The following is an 18,020-nucleotide window of genomic DNA, read 5'->3' as shown; positions in this document are numbered from 1 at the left end:
AGAGAGGAGGAAGAGATTAAAACAAGATCACCTCTTTAAATTCCCACTAAGGTCACGCAAGATGCACCACTGCAGAAGCCAAGCAAGGGCGGGCATGGATTCACATGACAATTTAGGGGGTAATCACACAAGAAACCAGATACTGGAGGGGCCAATGTAGCTGCAAAAATTCCTCAAGAACTTTTAGCATGTTGGTACAACAGAGGATACTTTATTCTTCCCCTGCATTAGGCCAAGGTGAGGTCTTCTAGACAGTGATTGTATTTGTGTGAATGAATATGCGAGATAGAGCGAGGCCTCCAGTAAACCAGCAAGGCGGAGTGAGGCTGATAGGGGGAGGCAGCCCACTATAAATATTTGATTGGAGCCTAGTGGAGGCTCAGGGACACAGAGAGGACTATGGAGTCCCAGTGGGCCACAGAAACAAGGACACTGCCACCACTTCTGTCTCCTTAGCTCAACGCTAGACTGTCATGTGAAGCTCTTTGTCGTTTACGCCTGCGGCCCATTTCTGCATACCCAGAACAAACACATTAGGTCAGGTTCACATTTATTAAAATGTCCTCCGAATCCACTGCTCTTGCACTTCACGGTTCAAATATTTATGGTGTTGAAAATACTAAAAACAGACTTAACAAAAATGTCTGTGACATCACCCATAGTTCCCTGAAGCTTACTACTGGGTTTATCAGCACTAACATTCTTAAAATAGACTGTTCCTTAAAACTGCGACAATGTACTGTAAAACAACAAGACTCTTCCAGCAAACTGGCCGCGTGAAGCTGAGTGCATTGGTGAAGACAGCCAAGGACGTAGCAAGCTAGAGCTTTTTCTCAAGAGGTGGCGGCTGCTCAAACAACAGCTAGAGGCAAGTAAATATTAGATTTACATTTGTTGGGGGGGGCAGAAGTAAAACTCTAAGGGGATGCCAATGTTGCTCTGTGTCAGCTGAGTGGGCAAATAGGCAATTGTTTGCTATTAAGGGAAGGCGATAGACTGTTTACAAAAATGGACAATGTGACAGCTCACCAAGAGTGAAGCATAAACATCTCAATTGCCGTATGGTGGCTGTCTGAAGTATAGGACATAAACCCCGCCTCGGACATGAGCCCAACTCAGGGGCTGTCCACACCAACGCGGGTATTTATAAAACCGTGACTCTTTGCTCACGGTTTGGCCTTTCATCCACACGTAACCGCAGTTTTGGGCCCCTGTAACCGGAGTTATTTGTAACCGGAGTCCAGTGAAAAGTCCGGTGTCAGCAGTCATGTGTGGACAGGATAACCACAGTTATTTTGTCTCGTCTCCATTGTATGACCTCACAGTGTGCGACGTAAACAGAAAACAGCTGTGTTATTACCCGATCCAGTGTGTGCGAGAGACGATGTGAGGATGGACCTAAACAAAATACTGCTGCTATTTAGCAGCATATCAGCACTTTGTGGCTGTATCATACAACTAACGCCACTCAACCACATCTAGCAACAGAGGCGCAAGAGTGTGCTATTACGGAGACTGCTCCTGCTGCATAATAGTATGCTTGTTGTTGTTTTTCCGGTAATGACGTTTTACTGCCTTCTGATTGGCTACAATGGCCTTACAGTTAGGAGTTATATCGCCACCTACTGCTTTGGCATGTGTATTACATTGCTTGATAGTGGAATTTGCGGTGTCATGTGGACGGAGGTATTTTTATTACACCGCTCGTATGGACGCAGATTTTTTAAAAACTGGAGGCCAAAAAAGTTCGGTTTTAAAAATACCCGTGCTCGTGTGGACTAGTCCTAAAAGATCAAAGTTTATGTCAAATAAATTGGCTGCCCTCAAAAAGTCAATCAAACATTAATCGACCAGAAAGGTTATTAGTCGGGAAGATTTCATCAGTCGCTTAGTCACAACAAAACAACAACAGCAAAAAAACAACAACAACCAAACGTGAAACTCTATTAGGAGCTGCATCTCGTCAAAATAAATCAAAACCTACATGACTGGACCATGTGGGAATTTAATTTGAAAGGTCAGACACAAGAAATGGCCACGCTCAGCAGTCAGACAGGAGTCAGGTTACAAACCAATCACAGCTGACAGATATCTTTCCCTTCTTCTGTAAATATTCAGTCTGATAAACACAGAGAAATTGATCATGTTAGTGCAGGGCTACCCAGAGCTTTACATCTGTCCCACAGACGATAGGCCTACACACTTATAAACAGCTCCTGGAAGAAGATCAGCTCTGCACTCAGGATTTCAGGTCAATAAGACGCAGACGCAACCTGCCACGACGCTCTTAAAAGTTGGCACAGAAAAGCGCCGACCTCTGGTTTTCCGGGCGGTTAAAGACGCAGCATGTGTATGGCCTCTAATTTCCAGGGCTGGTACCTGCGGTTATTCCACAGGCTAGTTAATAACATGTCGGGCAGGAAATCCAAAGTGTGGGATCATTTTGAGAAGGTGAAGGACGAACCCAAGGTGATATGTAAACTCATCTTCATTGGTCCACTACAAACATGACGTATCATCTGAAACATGGAAGTAGCTACATGCCCATTAGCCCACAGCGTCATTAACAGGCGGCTCGCTCAGTGTGTGACGTGCACTTGGAGATAAAATATAGGCCTATATTAATGAAGGTTCATTAGTACGGTTTTGTATTTCTCTGTAATGTAGCACAGTGTTAACAAGCGACTAGTCGACTAATGGCGACTGTTGGTGGACTAGGAAATTTTTCAGTCGGGGGCAGTCCTTGTTCTTATCATGCTATAGTATGTTCAAATGTTCATGAACTCTGGCTTCAAATGACTCTGCAAGTACAAGATGACAGTGGCTAAATCCAGGATATTTTGACTTCATTTTTGTACAGTCGGAGGGAGTGGAAATGCATCGTCCACGTTTATATACAGTCATTAATTTGGTCTTAACCACTTGCTATTTTTTTGGGAACCCCCAAAAGGTTAAAAAAAAAAGCTCACTCAGTGGATAACATTCAAAAATAGTAAACGCTTCAAAGGTTTCTGACATCATGAGAACCAGCCCAGCCTTGCATCTTCCACAGTGTTCACCATGCATCAAAGTCCCCCAGTGTTGCAGCGCATGCACCAGTCCAGTGCCCCATGCAGCATTCACCGACAGCGTTTGGGCTGCTCCATCCTTAAAGTGACAGGGGTGAACTTTCCAGTGTCATTGTCAGACAGAGAAAAGAAGAGAGAGGGAAAGAGAAGTCGAGGGGGAAAGTGAGATATGAAAGTCACATGGAACATAGGGGTGATGTGGGTGGAGTTGTAGAGGAGTGACCAGAGAGGTAGAGGTGACAGATTATAGGAGAGCAGATGGGGTGAAATGGAGTGGTGACATGAGAAGAGGCGAAGTGGGAGGAAAAAGGTGAGAAGAAAAAAAGAGAGAAACTGAGAGACAGGACAGCAGTTTGGTTGGGTCGAGGCCATGCTCTGTAGCTGCATCTAGAGATGAAGATGATGGGATGAATATGGGTCAGTGGCGATGACAGAGCAGTGATGGGCACTACAGCCATCCTATCAGATCTCAGACAGGAGGTGACAGATGTGCTGATGTGGAAAATGACAGCAGTAGCTGGGCTTCCATCCAAGTCCTTTACGAATTATGAAGCATGGACACAGAATGGAAAAATGGCAATTGAAATATTCACTAAAACATCTTAAAAATGTAATTTCTCATTGTGTGTGGAGTATGACTTTATGTATGATGAATTCCTAGTCACTCTCATCGCATCCATTAAGATTTGAAGTTGTGTTTAATGAAAGCCTTCCTTGGACATCTTTCCTAACAGCTGACCCTTTCCTTGGTTTCTTTAGGATTAAAAATGCTCACTCATCCTAACCCAGAGACTTGAAAAACACCTCAGCTGCTTTTATTTTTTAACATGTATCAAAAGATTGCATTCAACCTGCTTGATAGTTAGATGGAAACACAGCTAATGCTGCTGATGATGAGTAAATGGGAGATGTAGTTAGTGACGTGGTCAGCCATCATGCTCTGAGCACCCATGCTGAGGAAGGAGGGAAGGAGGGGGAAGAGAAAGAGGGGAAATAGAGGTAGAGGAAGAATAAAGTGTAAAAGACAGGGACAGAGAGGGGGTGGAGGGGGAGAGGGGGGTGGCATGCCCTGAGTGAGCCACCATGCTACCTTGTTCCACCAGCCCTGCGGTGGTGCCGGCGGCTGCAGCCACTGCTGCCGCGGCCGCAGTGACAGAGGCTGGAGCGGTGGTCTGCCTGCTGCCCACTGTTAAGAGTCCAATAGCCAGTCACGTGTGGAGAACGAGAGTTACAAGGCAAGGGAGACGAGAAAGAGGCGAACAGTGGGTAAAGATGGAGAAATGGTAGAGTGATATTTTGAAAGAAGGGTCAAAAAAAAAAAGAAAGAAAGAATGTGAGGGCAGGAGGTGAGTCAGAGACACAGCAGGTAGGTGGGCAAGGTGGGGGAAAGGAAAGAAAAGGTGAGACACAAGAAGGCGGAGACAAACAGGGCTCGTTAGTTTAGAGAAGGAGGATTAATTCATACACACAAACTGCTGACATTATTTGGCTGTGACACAATTTCTGTCAGAGATGAATCCGCTGCTCTGACAGAAGGATCACCGAAGCAAAATGTCACCTTTCATCTGGCATTCTTTGATGCTTGCATTTTGTCTCAATGCATCCCTGAAAACAGCGTTATTGTTAGGATGACGGCGGTGATGATGAAACAGAGTTTAGTCGATGTTAGTAAATGTTAGATTTGCGGTGTTCACTGACCTAAAAACTGTCAGCAACATTTAAAATTTACAGCAGGAGGTGCACTGATTGCAGGAAATTAAATACAATGTGTTGAAGTGACATATTGGCGGCTTTACTGAGGATATACACAGCTCTGTAACTGAAACTTTAATTTAAACCTGAACGTCATCCTTACAGAGTATGAACACCACGAGACATTGCATCAACATGTGGAGGGAAACAGAGCTGCCTCTGTGTCAGCACAGGGACACTGATACACTTATCTGTAATGCATGATTCATATGATGAGAATATGCTGGGAATTTTGAATATTGGCACAATTTCAATATAAAAATCACATCTTTTAATGGTGAACTTATTTGGAGGGGTGAAAAATTAAATTAAATTAAAATTAATAAAAAGTTGGAGTAATGCATTATCCAAATCTTAGGAGGTAAAATATATAAATAACAATCTGTCAAAATATGATTCTAATATAAGTATTAATGTGCTGCAGCGATGTGCGGCCAAAAAAATGAATTCTTCAGATTTAAGAAAAAAAAAAAAAAACTTTGTTTGGTAAAGATCCTCGCAAAAAAAAAAAAAAAAAAGGAAAATTTTAAAAGAAAATAAATAAATAGAATAAAATAAAATAAAATAGAATAAAATAAAACAAAATAAAATAAAATAAAAAACAAAATGAATTAATCTAAAAAATAAATTACACCATGATCATTTCAATGCATTTTTGCTCAGTGGCAATATAAATCAATTTTTTTTTCTAAATCACAAAATGGAGTAATGCATTATCCAAATCTACATGATTCTACATAATGATTGATTCTACATGATGATACATTAATGACCTGAAGTATCAATGTGCTGCAGCGATGTGTGGCTGCAAAAATGAATTCTTCAGATTTAAGAAAAAAAAAACCTTTGTTTGGTAAAGACCCTCACAAAATAAAAAATAAAATATAAAAATAAAATAAATAAAATAAAATAAAAAAAAGAATAAAATAAAATAAAATAAAAAACAAAATGAATTAATCTAAAAAAAAAATTAAACCATGATCATTTCAATGCATTTTTGCTCAGTGTCAATACAAATCAAAGTAATCGCTGTTGGATGTTTTTCCAAAATCATTCAGCCCTAGAACTGCATTCAGTAGTTCACTCTTTCATCACTTGTACAGATAATTTACCAGCATCCCGTTAAATTTGAATTCAGCTTGGACAGTGAAGATGAGGCATCAGAGTCTCACATCGAGAAAGTCCATGAAGAAGATACGGAGGCCTGAGAGTGAAAATTACTTTTTGGAGAGAGGACAATTGAGTCGTTTAATAAAATGTTAACCCTTTGAAACCTGAGCAAATTGGCTTGTTGTCTTTTGAAAACATGGGAAGAAGGCACTGAGCAACGAAAGACGAAATGACCCAAGAAAATTGCAAGAAATGAGTAAAAATGAGAAAATTCAAAACAAGAAAATTAGTTTTAAAAAAGTTAAAAACAAACAAGGAGATGACCTGGAAAACCTGCAAAAAAACCCTGAAAAAATAAATAAATAAATAAATAAAATAAAATAAAAAATAAAAATCTGTACCATAATCTTAAATATTTAATAATAATAATAATAATGATAATAATAATAATAATGATAATAATAATAATAATAATAATAATAATAATAATAATAATTATTATTATTATTATTATTATTATTATTATTATTATTATTATTATTATAATAAATACAGTTTTTTCCCAAGCTTTTTTCTTTTTTCTTTCTAGTTTAAAAAAAAAAAAAAAATTCTAAATCTACTATTATTTTGCAATTTCAGGGACATTTCTTACCAAGTTGCTCATTGCCTTTTCCCCCTGTGTTTTTGCTGCTGAACTGCTAAACATTTAAAGTTTAAATACTTGCGAGAGGTGTCTGAAAGCAGCACAAGAAAAGTGACGTCGCTCCAGGTTTTTAAAGGGTTTAATGAGTCAACTCATTTAATTCAACTCAACTAAATTGTTGATTTAGGGAACTTATACTTATATCTGCTTATTTCCTGGTGTTTCCTATAAATTCACATTAATTCCCATGGAAAGTTCCCATCTTGAATTTTCCCAGAATTCTGGAACCACATCTTTAACTGAAGGCCTTTTTTTCACTTTTTATTTATTCCTCATTCTCTCTCTGACTCATCCACCTGATGACCTCACACCTATAATGGTAGGAGTACTGTTTCCTGAGAAGAGGAAAGAGAGTGAGGAGGAAAATATGTTTAAGAACGTGACACAGCCAGGCGGGCCACACACCAGGGTCAGCGTGTGCGTGTGTGAGTGGGAGTTAAAGAGCTGAGTGGTTGTTTAGTTGGCGTTCAGACCGTTTCCCATTGTAAAGCTTACAGTGTCAGAGTTGCTGCTGTGAGTCATGTGTTCTGAAGCAGCATGCTGGCACACACACACACACACACACACACACACGCTAACGTCACTCACATCTATATATGCAAAACACACACATACTGTACATGAACACAGACTCAGTGGGTGTGGTTTTATTTACGGAAAGTGCAACAATTATGAAAAAATAAAAACCACGATTTACTCCTGAAAACATGTCACTGTCATAGTTCGATGTCAGTCGCTCATATGAATCTTCTAAATTAGCTCCACCCATGTCTGGCTGCATTCAAACCTCAATCCATACAATTTCTGAATTTTTCTTCCTACTGCATGCTCACTGGAAAAATCATTCATCGACAATGAGCTCTTTCCATTTTCATTTCACTGACCACAACAGTGCTGAAAATGCCTCATTGAGTGAAACTGATAAATCTGTTTTTGTTGACAGATACTGGAATCTTTGGATCTCACCATCTATATGATAAGTTAGGAAAAAAGAGGTCCCAGCTAAAGGAGGTCATTTGTGAAAGTGTCTCAAGAGGTTGGAGGTACAGATGTGCTAAATATACTGTCCACCTTAGATTATAACATAGATTTATAAGTGTCATCTGTTACAGAGATATACATAGATACAAGGACAAGTACACAGACACAAACACATCCACAGCTTGCTGGTCAAATTCAGTGTTTCCCCAAATGTTACAGCAAAACAACACACGGCTCACTTATTGTTAAAACACCTCCAAGTGTTTAAAATGGTCTGGCATGTTGAACTTCCGCACAGTCAGGACATTAGGATAATTGTTAAGTATGAAGGTGTGGTCAGCTGAGAACTTTCTCTTCATTGTAGACATCGCCAGGAAGTGAGTGGTGACAGCCAGATAGGTAACTCCAGTGGAGAGAGGCAAAGGAGGAAATGTGTCTTTTCATTTCGACACGTATTGCTAATTTTCGCACCAAATAAAACAATAACACACATTAGAATCTGTGTGCAAGGTTTCTACAGTATGTATAACAATTAAAAAAACGCATCCATTGTGCAAAGGCCTAAATAGAGTTCTGCAGGAATGAGTCCAAAAACCTTAAAATGAGTTCGCTTTTTAGCACTTCTGGTTCCCTCGTCTCAAAGTCAATGTTTTTGTGTTTTTTAATGTTTTTTTCTTTGTCTGTTATTAATACAAGCTTAAGAGACATTCATGTTTTGTTTTATGCCAAATCTTAAATATTGAAGCTTTTACATGTCGTAAAAAGTTGCAGCTTTACAGTCACGCGATTGCATTTCGACTCAAAAAATCCTAAGTGGTGTTAATTTGTGAACATATCTTGCTTAACAAAATGTGTGAGTTTCATAAACTTTTGTTTGCTAAAGAGCTTGTTTTCTGCATCAATCTAATCTATGGTGGTGCAGTGGTTAGCACTGTCGCCTCACAGCAAGAGGGTTCCTGGTTCGAACCCAGGGTGGGTTCTGTGCAGAGTTTGCATGTTCTCCCCGTGTCAGTGTGGGTTTTCTCCAGGTACTCCAGCTTCCTCCCACAGTCCAAAGACATGCAGGTTAATTGGTGACTCTAAATTGTCCGTAGGTGTGAATGTGAGTGTGAATGGTTGTCTGTCTCTATAGCCCTTTTTAGATAGGAATTGTGCAAATTTGCAGGAAAGCCCAATCAGTCTTCTTTCAGCATTGGCAGTATGAAAACAAAATCAGGGAGTGCAGCAAAATGCCACCTACCTACTTTTGTTTATACAGAATGCGCCTTTTTCGGGGCAATGGGGGGCGTGAGCAAGTAACAAAACATGTAGCTCAGCGTGTGACGTAAACAGTGACGTGGGAGGGAAGCCACGGCTGGTCAGTCCTTCGGTGATTCTCCCGTAAGTTGGCCCGTTCTTCACCGTCCCCGTCATCTGACGGTTAATCTTTGTCTCCCCAGTTGCTCATCTTTACAGTGTCTGTCAAGTTTGCGTTTCCCTCTTGCTACTAGCTGCTCATTCCTGCTATCAGCTGTTTCCTGTTAGTCCACCGCCAGTGGCTCGCACGTGCAGCATCATCAACAGCCCCTCCCACAAGTCTTCAACAGCCCCTCTCGTTGCGGAAGGCCGCCTTGGTCTGTTTAAAATAAAAGGTTCCGCCAATATGTCTACCCTACGAGGCGGAGAATTGGGCACCTTGGATCAACTTGCCAATCCGGCTCTGTGTGTATGAACGCTCGCAGCTTGCCGGCAAAACGGCCCAACATTTGTGGAAAATCTGGCAGTGTAAAAGGGGCTTAGGTGTCAGCGCTGTGATAGTCTGGTGACCTCACCCAATGTCAGCTGGGACAGGCTCCAGGATAAGTGATTACGGAAAATTATCGAATTAATGAATTAATCTAAAATCCAAAGGAAAATTCCCATAGGCATTTTGTCGAGGGAACCAGGGTGACGTTAACTTCCAGGCCGGCCTACAAATAAACGTCATTCCCGTATCACTCCATTGTAATGAAAGTACTGGTAAGATAAAAGTGAAACTCTAGAACTGTTCTTTGCTATCTTGTTACCATGAATATCAAAGCTTTTGAGTCACCAAACCTCAACGCGAAGATTTTGTCTAAAAGTCACCTTAATTCATTTGAACAGCCGTCAACCATCTTATTAGATTAACACTTGAGAGAAAAGGGAAACACTGAAGTTGCACTGAGATGAAATGAAAATGTGCAAAACTTTAAATAAATATATATCTATTTGTATAAAGGAGACAAATAGGTCTGTCACCGAATGTTTAGTGTTACCGATGTTAACAAGACACATGCCACCATTTTGGGAGAATTGAACATCAAATAGGAAAAAAGTTACCAAAAAAAGTCTGGTATTCAAATCATGCTTTAAAGTGATACTAAAGTGATACTTCTCACAAAATTTAACTTCAGAGTGCCAAATACTGATCCCTGTAGGCTTTAAATGTGGCTGAAAAGGTTTGTAGTTGCTTCTTCTCAGTGAAAAAAGTCAGTTATCAGCTTGGATTCACTCCTGCTACATTGGCTAAGTCTGGTTTTGGATGAGGTATCACGTTAAAGAGCCAATGTCATCCAAAATGGTGACATGTTCCTCAGAACCAAACTGACAGTTAAGCTTCTATTCAACACACATTTTAGTCTCCTGCTACTTAAGTATTTGCAAACAGAGATAAAAGTGGCATGCAAACAATAAAATGCCTGTGTAAGCTTCTTCATATAAACTACATATTGACTGATATGAATGGTAGATTTTCAGTAATGAGGAACAGAGGAATTTTGTCCAGGCAACACTTACCAGAGAAATTTCGAGAAACCAGCATGGTAGTAAGAATGGCCCCCTGAGAACGAAACAAAAAACAAGTTCCAGTTATTTACAACAGCGACTTAATCATTTTGACATTTTTATACAAATGAACATCCATAGTGCCACTTTGTCTCTGACTGATGCACCACAGTAGTGATTAAACCAACACAACAGTCGATTAGAGCTTTTAAATTGGCTGTTCAAAGACTCAAAATAAAGACCAGAATCACAGCATGTGAGACTTTTACATAGGGATGCACCAGTTTATCGGCTGAACATCGATGATAGTCAGCATTGGCCTTGTTGACTGCCATCAGCCTATCTGAAAATAAGATGACAGTTACTGATGGCAGTGGACGATGTTAATGAGCAGTCACCTTCAGGGAACGCATCACACTGTAACACTGTGATGCATTCAAGCTCTATTCAGTAAAATTAAATATTAGGCGAAGGTTAATTACAACTTTGTCACAATGTGTTCACTGTAATCTTGTATAAAATGTAGCTTTTGGTGAGAAACTTGAATAAATACAGCTGTTTGAAAGATTTGTTGATGTTTTCACAGCAATATAAAGTAGATATTAGTGAGGGAATCGTGACACTACAGATAGTGAAAAGGCTTTTGAAGCTATTTTCTTAAAAGATGTTTTTTTTAATGTAAACGGTTATTTTAAAGGTTGTTTCATAAATTTGTAAGATTGATTTTGTGCTCATTCAAAGACAGGAATGAAGGGCTTCCTTACTTTAAAACAGTTAGTTTTTTTTATAGTTTTATAGTTTGTTTTGAATGTAATTTATCTTACTATATAATGACAAAAACTCTGTCTGTGTGTGTGTCTGTTCCACGTTTTTCTCTTCACTGACTTGGTCAATCCATGTGAAATTTGGCACAGTGGTAGAGGGTCATGGGAGGATGCCAATGAAGCAATATTACATCAATTGGCCAAAGGGGGGCGCTATAGCAACCGACTGAAATTGCAAACTTTGAATGGGCATATCTCATGCCTCGTATGTCGTAGAGACATGAAACTTTGCACAGAGATGCCTCTCCTCATGAGGAACAAATTTGCCTCAAGAACCCATAACTTCCGGTTATATAGATTTTCCACCATTTTGAATTTTTTGAAAAACACTTCAAATGGATCTCTTCCTAGGAAGTTTGAGCGATCTGCATGAAACTGGGTGAACATAATCTAGGGACCAATATCTAAAGTTCCCTCTTGGCAAAAGTTGGAAAACTTACTAAAACTGAGCTTCTATAAGACAATGAATATTGCGGAGGGCGTGGCTCATCACATAAAGGTGTATAACATCTCAAGGGTTTCACCCATCACCACGCAACTTTGTAGGCATATGACCACACATAATCTGAGATATTTGACAGGACATTGAAGCATGACAGGAGGGATGGGAAAGAGAGAGAGCAAGGAAGACATGCAGCAAAGAACGAAGGCTGGATTCCAACCCCCACCGCTGCAACAAGGGCTAGCCGCACCTTTCCCATGTGAACTACCAGTGCGCCCCACTTTTAAGTCAATACAACATATAAACACTTTACCTATCTGCCTTTCAACGTGCTACCTCAACTACTAACGTACAGTTTTAGCCCACTAACTATCCCACTATTGGCAATGGTGCTACTGCACTTTCAATAAAGCAATCGTACTATCAAATTCACAAACACTCTGTCTGAATACATTGCTCTTCTTAATGGGTTCAGTTGACTATTTAATCTGCAATTTCCTATGACCTGTATCCCAAACACACACCATGTGAAACTGTACGTGGGCAGCTGTGCACTCAATGGGTATGGACTAGTTTCAAATATTTCAATGTTTATTGTTGTTATGTGTAGGTATTCACTATTCTGTGCTGTTTTACTCCTGCTCTGTGAAGCACTTTGGGCGGCCTGACTGCATGAAAGGTGCTATATAAATAAAGTTTGATTTGATTTGATTTAGATTTCACGTTTCCCTGGCACAAAAGGGGCAATATATAACAACAAAAACAAAATAAACGACAATATGAAAACATTGGTATTGGTATAAGCTATTGGCAAAATTGTTATTTTAAACATAGGTATAAAAGATCTCTGAAATTTGATGTTTATGCACCATCACTGCTTAACGTTAAAGATAAAACCACAAAGAAAACGATCCCACAAATTACAAGAAGGAAGAATACCACGTTGTACTCCATGTATAAACCACTGAGACCTGCTCACATCTAAATTAGTTTACCATTAAAGCATGGACAACAGAGCCAGACTGACAGAGAGTTAGGCAAGGTTACGACATATTCAATTAAAATGTAGTATTACTGAGTCAGCAGTGAAAAGCCAAAACACAAAGAGATGCTGGAGAGAGACAGAGAGACAGAGAGAGACAGAGAAAGACAGAGAGAGGCAGAGAGAGGAGCAAAGCAGCTAATCTCAACACTTTTTCCTCTGGAGAGATCATTTACTACTGGAGCTGGTAACTTTTTATAGGCCTATTAAAATGGCACTGAATTGCAAATAGAGCGTGGTATTTAAGAGCTGCGGAGGTTGATAATATACTTCATATCTCAATAGCTAAAATGAGATGCCACTCCACCATAACCACAGCAAAGGCAGTGCACTTCTACAACAGTGATACAGCACACATATGTGGGTGGTTTTCTTTTTTCCCTCAATGGAAGATCTTTTTTCTGAACATATGTTCTTGTATTTGTTAGTTGTAGAAGATGCCTCGCAGTCTGATGTCACACCTGCTTTCTCTCACCATGCACTGTTTCTATTAGGGCAGCGAGAAATATCTCGGAGCTTCATTTATAACCTTGACATTCAAAATCAACATTCAGATGCTGCGCAGCTTTTTTTCTGCATGTCTCTCCATTCTGTTTAAACCTGGCATTTCTGGACAGTTGTACATAAAGATTAGGCTGCACTAATGTTATTAGTGTTACAGTGGAATTAGATTCCAGTGGTGGCTGCGTAGGATTGTTTCCGACTTGTGTGATCCAAACATTGTTACCTAGGTTACAGCCCGGGTTCTTTGCACTAGTGAGAGTTGTTCTCACCAAACTTCCGCACCAGACTGCTGAGATTTAAAGTAAAAAAACACTTTATTTGAAATGTTCTGATTTATTTTAAAGTAATTTCTGTCACAGCGTAATGTTGCTACAGTGTACACCTGAGGGCGAGATTATTATTTCATCATTGTTTTATGCCCATATTGGATATAATATATATTTAGATATAAACAGCTCATTCTGGGGTATCAAACAAACAAACATTCTAATTTTCAGGTGATTATATACTGAGGAAAATATACTTATATTATATTCCATTTCTGCCGCTATATCCCTCTGAATCCTACAAACTGGACCTTTATCAGTTTAAATCGCCTGCCACAAAAGCTTGATAGGATACAGTCAGATGGCTGAGGGGACGACTCTTTTTTCCCATGCACCTCATTTCAAATACACGTTACTCTGTATGAAGGCTTCACAGAAAAGTCACACTATGGAGAACAAAACACTGTACAATGGTTCAACCAGACTGACAACTGAAAGAGCAGAATGAGACAAAGATCCCTCGGAGCAACAGCTTAATAAGACTAAAAGAAATCACCAGTCACTGGTTAAGGAACCTGAACTCTTGGTATCAAAATGTGCACAGATTTAAATAGCAACATGTTCTGTTTCAGTGTAACATGTTGTTTTGGGGAAGATACACTCACCGGCCACTTTATTAGGTACACTTTGCTAGTACAGGGTTGGACCCCTTTTGCCTTCAGAACTGCCTTAATTCTTGGTGTCATAGATTCAACAAGGTGCTGGAAACATTCCTCACAGATTTTGGTCCATATTGACATGATGACATCACACAGTTGCTGCAGATTTGTCGGCTGCACATCCATGATGAGAATCTCCCGTTCCACCACATCCCAAAGGTGCTCTATTGGACTGAGATCTGGTGACTCATTGTCATGTTCAAGAAACCAGTTTGAGATGATTTGAGCTTTGTGACATGGTGCGTTATCCTGCTGGAAGTAGCCATCAGAAGATGGGTACACTGTGGTCATAAAGGGACGGACACGGTCAGCAACAATACTCAGGTAGGCTGTGGTGTTTAAACCATGCTCAGTTGGTACTAAGAAAATCTCCCCCACACCATTACACCACCACCAGCAGCCTGAAGCGTTGATACAAGGCAGGATGGATCCATGACGCCAAATTCTGACCCTACCATCTGAATGTGGCAGCAGAAATCCAGACTCATCAGACCAGGCAACGTTTTTCCAATCTTCTATTGTCCAGTTTTGGTGAGCCTGTGTGAACTGTAGCCTCAGTTTCCTGTTGTTAGCTGACAGGAGTGGCATCTGGTGTGGTCGTCTGCTGCTGTAGCCCATCTGCTTCAAGGTTGGACGTGTTGTTGCTTCAGAGATAGTCTTCTGCAGACCTTGGTTGGAACCAGTGGTTATTTGACTTCCTGTTGCCTTTCTATCATCTTGAACCAGTCTGGCCATTCTCCTCTGACCTCTGACCTCTGGCATCAACAAGGTTGAGTGTGAAAATCCCAGTAGATCAGCAGTTTCTAAAATACTCAGACCAGCCTGTCTGGCACCAACAACCATGCCACATTCAAAGTCACTTAAATCACCTTTCTTCCCCATTCTGATGCTCAGTTTGCACTTCAGCAGGTCGTCTTGACCATGTCTAAATGCCTAAATGCATTGAGTTGCTGCCACGTGATTGGCTGATTAGCTGAAGAGGTGTTCCTAATAAAGTGGCTGGTGAGTGTATTCTTCAAACTTTACAACAGAAACAGGATGTTAGTCTCAGGTTAGCACTGTTGGAATATCAGATGAATAGACTATGGACTGACAAATCACAGTTTAAACCTTTTTCACGTAACCACCGTGTGGACTACGGAGGGCCCTAAGAAGAACAACCTCCCCTGAATATTTAAAGCCCAGTTGCACTGCTGTGATTCATTAATGATCGAGGGTCACTGACACCCTTCTGGACTGGAAAACAGATTCAAAATCAAAATTCACACCGTATTCTCCCCTGTCAAGCAACACAGTGGGGACATCAACTAAATTCTTTTGTCAGGGCCAAAACTATTCCACATGCAAGTTATACATTTGGTGTCTGAATTCAACTGTTTTTATGTTAAAATAGCAATTATCGAAGAAAAGAATAAAAACATTCCAAACTTTTGTGCAGCGGTGTTTCCGGCACTTCAAGGCCCTCTGGCTGATTTTCTTTTATAATGTAATGTGTTGTGCAATTTTGATATTCAAGAGGTGATTTTTCATGTTTTGATTTGCTGACAAAATGATTAGTGTGGAGTTCGTGTAACAACAATCAAAATGACAGGTACATTTTTATGTTGATATGTTGAATTAATCGATTCCCTGTCTGAATTTTCAGTGTTGCTTGCTGACTTTATAATTAATGATTTTATCTTTTTTGTTGTTTAATATGTAACTGAAGTCCGACCTCGCCAGTGTGCATTTCTTCTTGAATGCAAAAAGCCAGAGACAATTGGTTCATGCTGGTGGCATGTTGGTTGAATGGTCCAACATTTGTCTGCAGCCACCTGCGTTTCTGCTTCCAGTTTCCCATGTGCTGGTAATTAAGCCATGCCAAGACTGGCCAAAAGCAGCAGGGTAACAGTGGCATGCTCCAGTGGCTAAGCTGTCGTATCCACACAGAATGTCAGCACTAAATCATCGTAGAGGGGAAACCGTGCATGTCGGATCAATCGAAATCTTAATTCTTGCTGCTTTTTCATACAACAACAGTGAAAAGTGCAAAAAACACGCTTGGCAATACTTTGGTTGGAAAAATAAGGTTAAGTTAAAGGGTTATTTTATCCCGTGTGAGAGCTTAATGAAGCAAAAGAGGAAGATGTGGGAGAGAATGCAAACACACCTTGAGTTTCCTCCTGGCATTGAATTTCTTCAGGCACTCCACGGTCTCCTGTCTGTGCATCATAGACGCCACTGTGGACCGTTGCTGGGAGAAGGAAGGAGAAGAAGAGGAAGAGGAGGACAAACAGAGGCAGGTTTAGGGAGAGGAGGAAGAAAGAGACAAGAAGAAATCAGTTAATTCATGTTTCTGTTCTTGTTTGATCGAGTAGTCGTGTAACAAGATGTGTGAAAAGCAACTGCCGTCTATCTAAAGCAGGGGACACTTACGCAGACCCATGGGTGCTTGAGGGCCTCCTGAGCAGTGATCCTCTTGGCTGGGTTGATGGTCAGCATCTGGTTGATCAGGTTTTTGGCCTCTGGGGTGACTGTGTCCCACTCTGGGGAAGGAAACTGGGGCAAACAGAGCCACATGTCTTATAATTCTGTGTAGAGACGAAACTGTTAGTTGATTTATCGATTCAATGATTGACAAAGAATTAATCAGCAATTATTTGATAACTGGTTAACTGTTTCAGTCAAACGTTTAGCAGTTACAGCTTCTTGAATGTGAAAATTTGCTGCTTTACTCTGCATCGTATCAATGCAAATTAAATACAGGAATGCCCCGATTCAGTTCCAATCCCAATCTGAGTCATTAAATTTTTGCTCACATGGTCTCATACCCCATTAATTGTTTACGGTGTGTGGCGTTTTTCCGAGGGCGGGGCTCAGTCCCTGCTCTTACTGTACACACATGGAGACAGACAGCAGAAAGCTGGAGAGCTGACGGCGGCTGCACTCCGCCTTCCTGCATTCTAGCTTTATGGAAAAAACCCCTGTGAGACAGCTGATGTAAGGACTGGATCAGGCTCTATATAGCTCAATATAACTGATCCCAGTCAGTCAGAATGGCTTGATTGCCCCCGATACCAATCTTTGAGATCACATCGGGACTTCAATATCTTTGAGTTTTGGACGTAATCTGAAGACAATGCATTGGGAAATTGCAATGAGCACTTCCACAATTTTTTTTCATTTCACATACTTAAATGTTTAAGATAATAATTGATTCTTTTAGGCGTTCTTTCGATATGTATACAGCACATTTGGAATTTGCTTCTCAACTGGAGGTTTTACTGCAGCTTGCGACACACACAAATAAATGCTCAAGAGTAAATCCTCCATTTCTGGTCAGAAAATGAAAGACTTGGACACCAACAGGTATTTGCATATATGCAAAAGGCGTTTTAAGAAGGTAGTTGAAGAATAATAAGAAGGAAGTTGTGTTTGAACAGGCGAACAAGTCTGTTGTCAGTGGAAAACTCTGAAAAAAATCACATTTTGAAGCAATGGATTGGATGACAGTAACCTGGAAATCCAGATGCCCCACCCCTAGCAAATTCGAATTTGCTCTGCACGGGAATCTGGCCCCGACGAGCAGAGCCCGGTGAATCAGATGAGTCTATCGGGCGTAACATGATGACGACAGCGCTGCGCCGTAGGAGTCAGCCAAGATGGCAGCTGCCGAAGGACCGCGTCCATACAATTTAGCTTTGGAAGAAACGCTAAGCCAACTACACTTATATTTTTCCTTGAGAGAGGAACAGAAGACTGCCCTACAAGCCTTCGTTTCCAGGAAGGACGTTTTTGCTGTTTTGCTGACGGGATACGGCAAAAGCATAATATATCAGTTAGCCC

The 18,020-nt window shown here is 40.5% G+C and overlaps 1 protein-coding gene across 37 annotated transcripts in view; it reads right to left on the bottom strand.

The window, feature by feature from the left end:
• Positions 1–18,020, bottom strand: part of camk2b1 (calcium/calmodulin-dependent protein kinase (CaM kinase) II beta 1) — a 132,264-nt gene that overhangs the window by 54,788 nt on the left and 59,456 nt on the right. For 22 of the 37 annotated variants that reach the window (XM_078170543.1, XM_078170526.1, XM_078170542.1 and 19 more), the window contains 4 exons: positions 16,611–16,733; positions 16,345–16,428; positions 10,411–10,453; positions 4,159–4,254 (listed from right to left, as the gene is read on the bottom strand). In XM_078170543.1, the coding sequence (XP_078026669.1) occupies positions 4,159–4,254; positions 10,411–10,453; positions 16,345–16,428; positions 16,611–16,733 (346 nt within the window). The remainder of the gene's footprint in view (positions 1–4,158; positions 4,255–10,410; positions 10,454–16,344; positions 16,429–16,610; positions 16,734–18,020) is intronic. The other 15 variants (XM_033619441.2, XM_033619416.2, XM_033619438.2 and 12 more) reach the window with 1 other exon arrangement.

Source organism: Epinephelus lanceolatus, chromosome 9 (assembly GCF_041903045.1).
Source record: "Epinephelus lanceolatus isolate andai-2023 chromosome 9, ASM4190304v1, whole genome shotgun sequence".
In the NCBI taxonomy this organism is placed as follows: domain Eukaryota; kingdom Metazoa; phylum Chordata; class Actinopteri; order Perciformes; family Serranidae; genus Epinephelus; species Epinephelus lanceolatus.
Note: the sequence above shows the minus strand (reverse complement) of the source record. Positions and strands in the feature narration are given on the sequence as shown.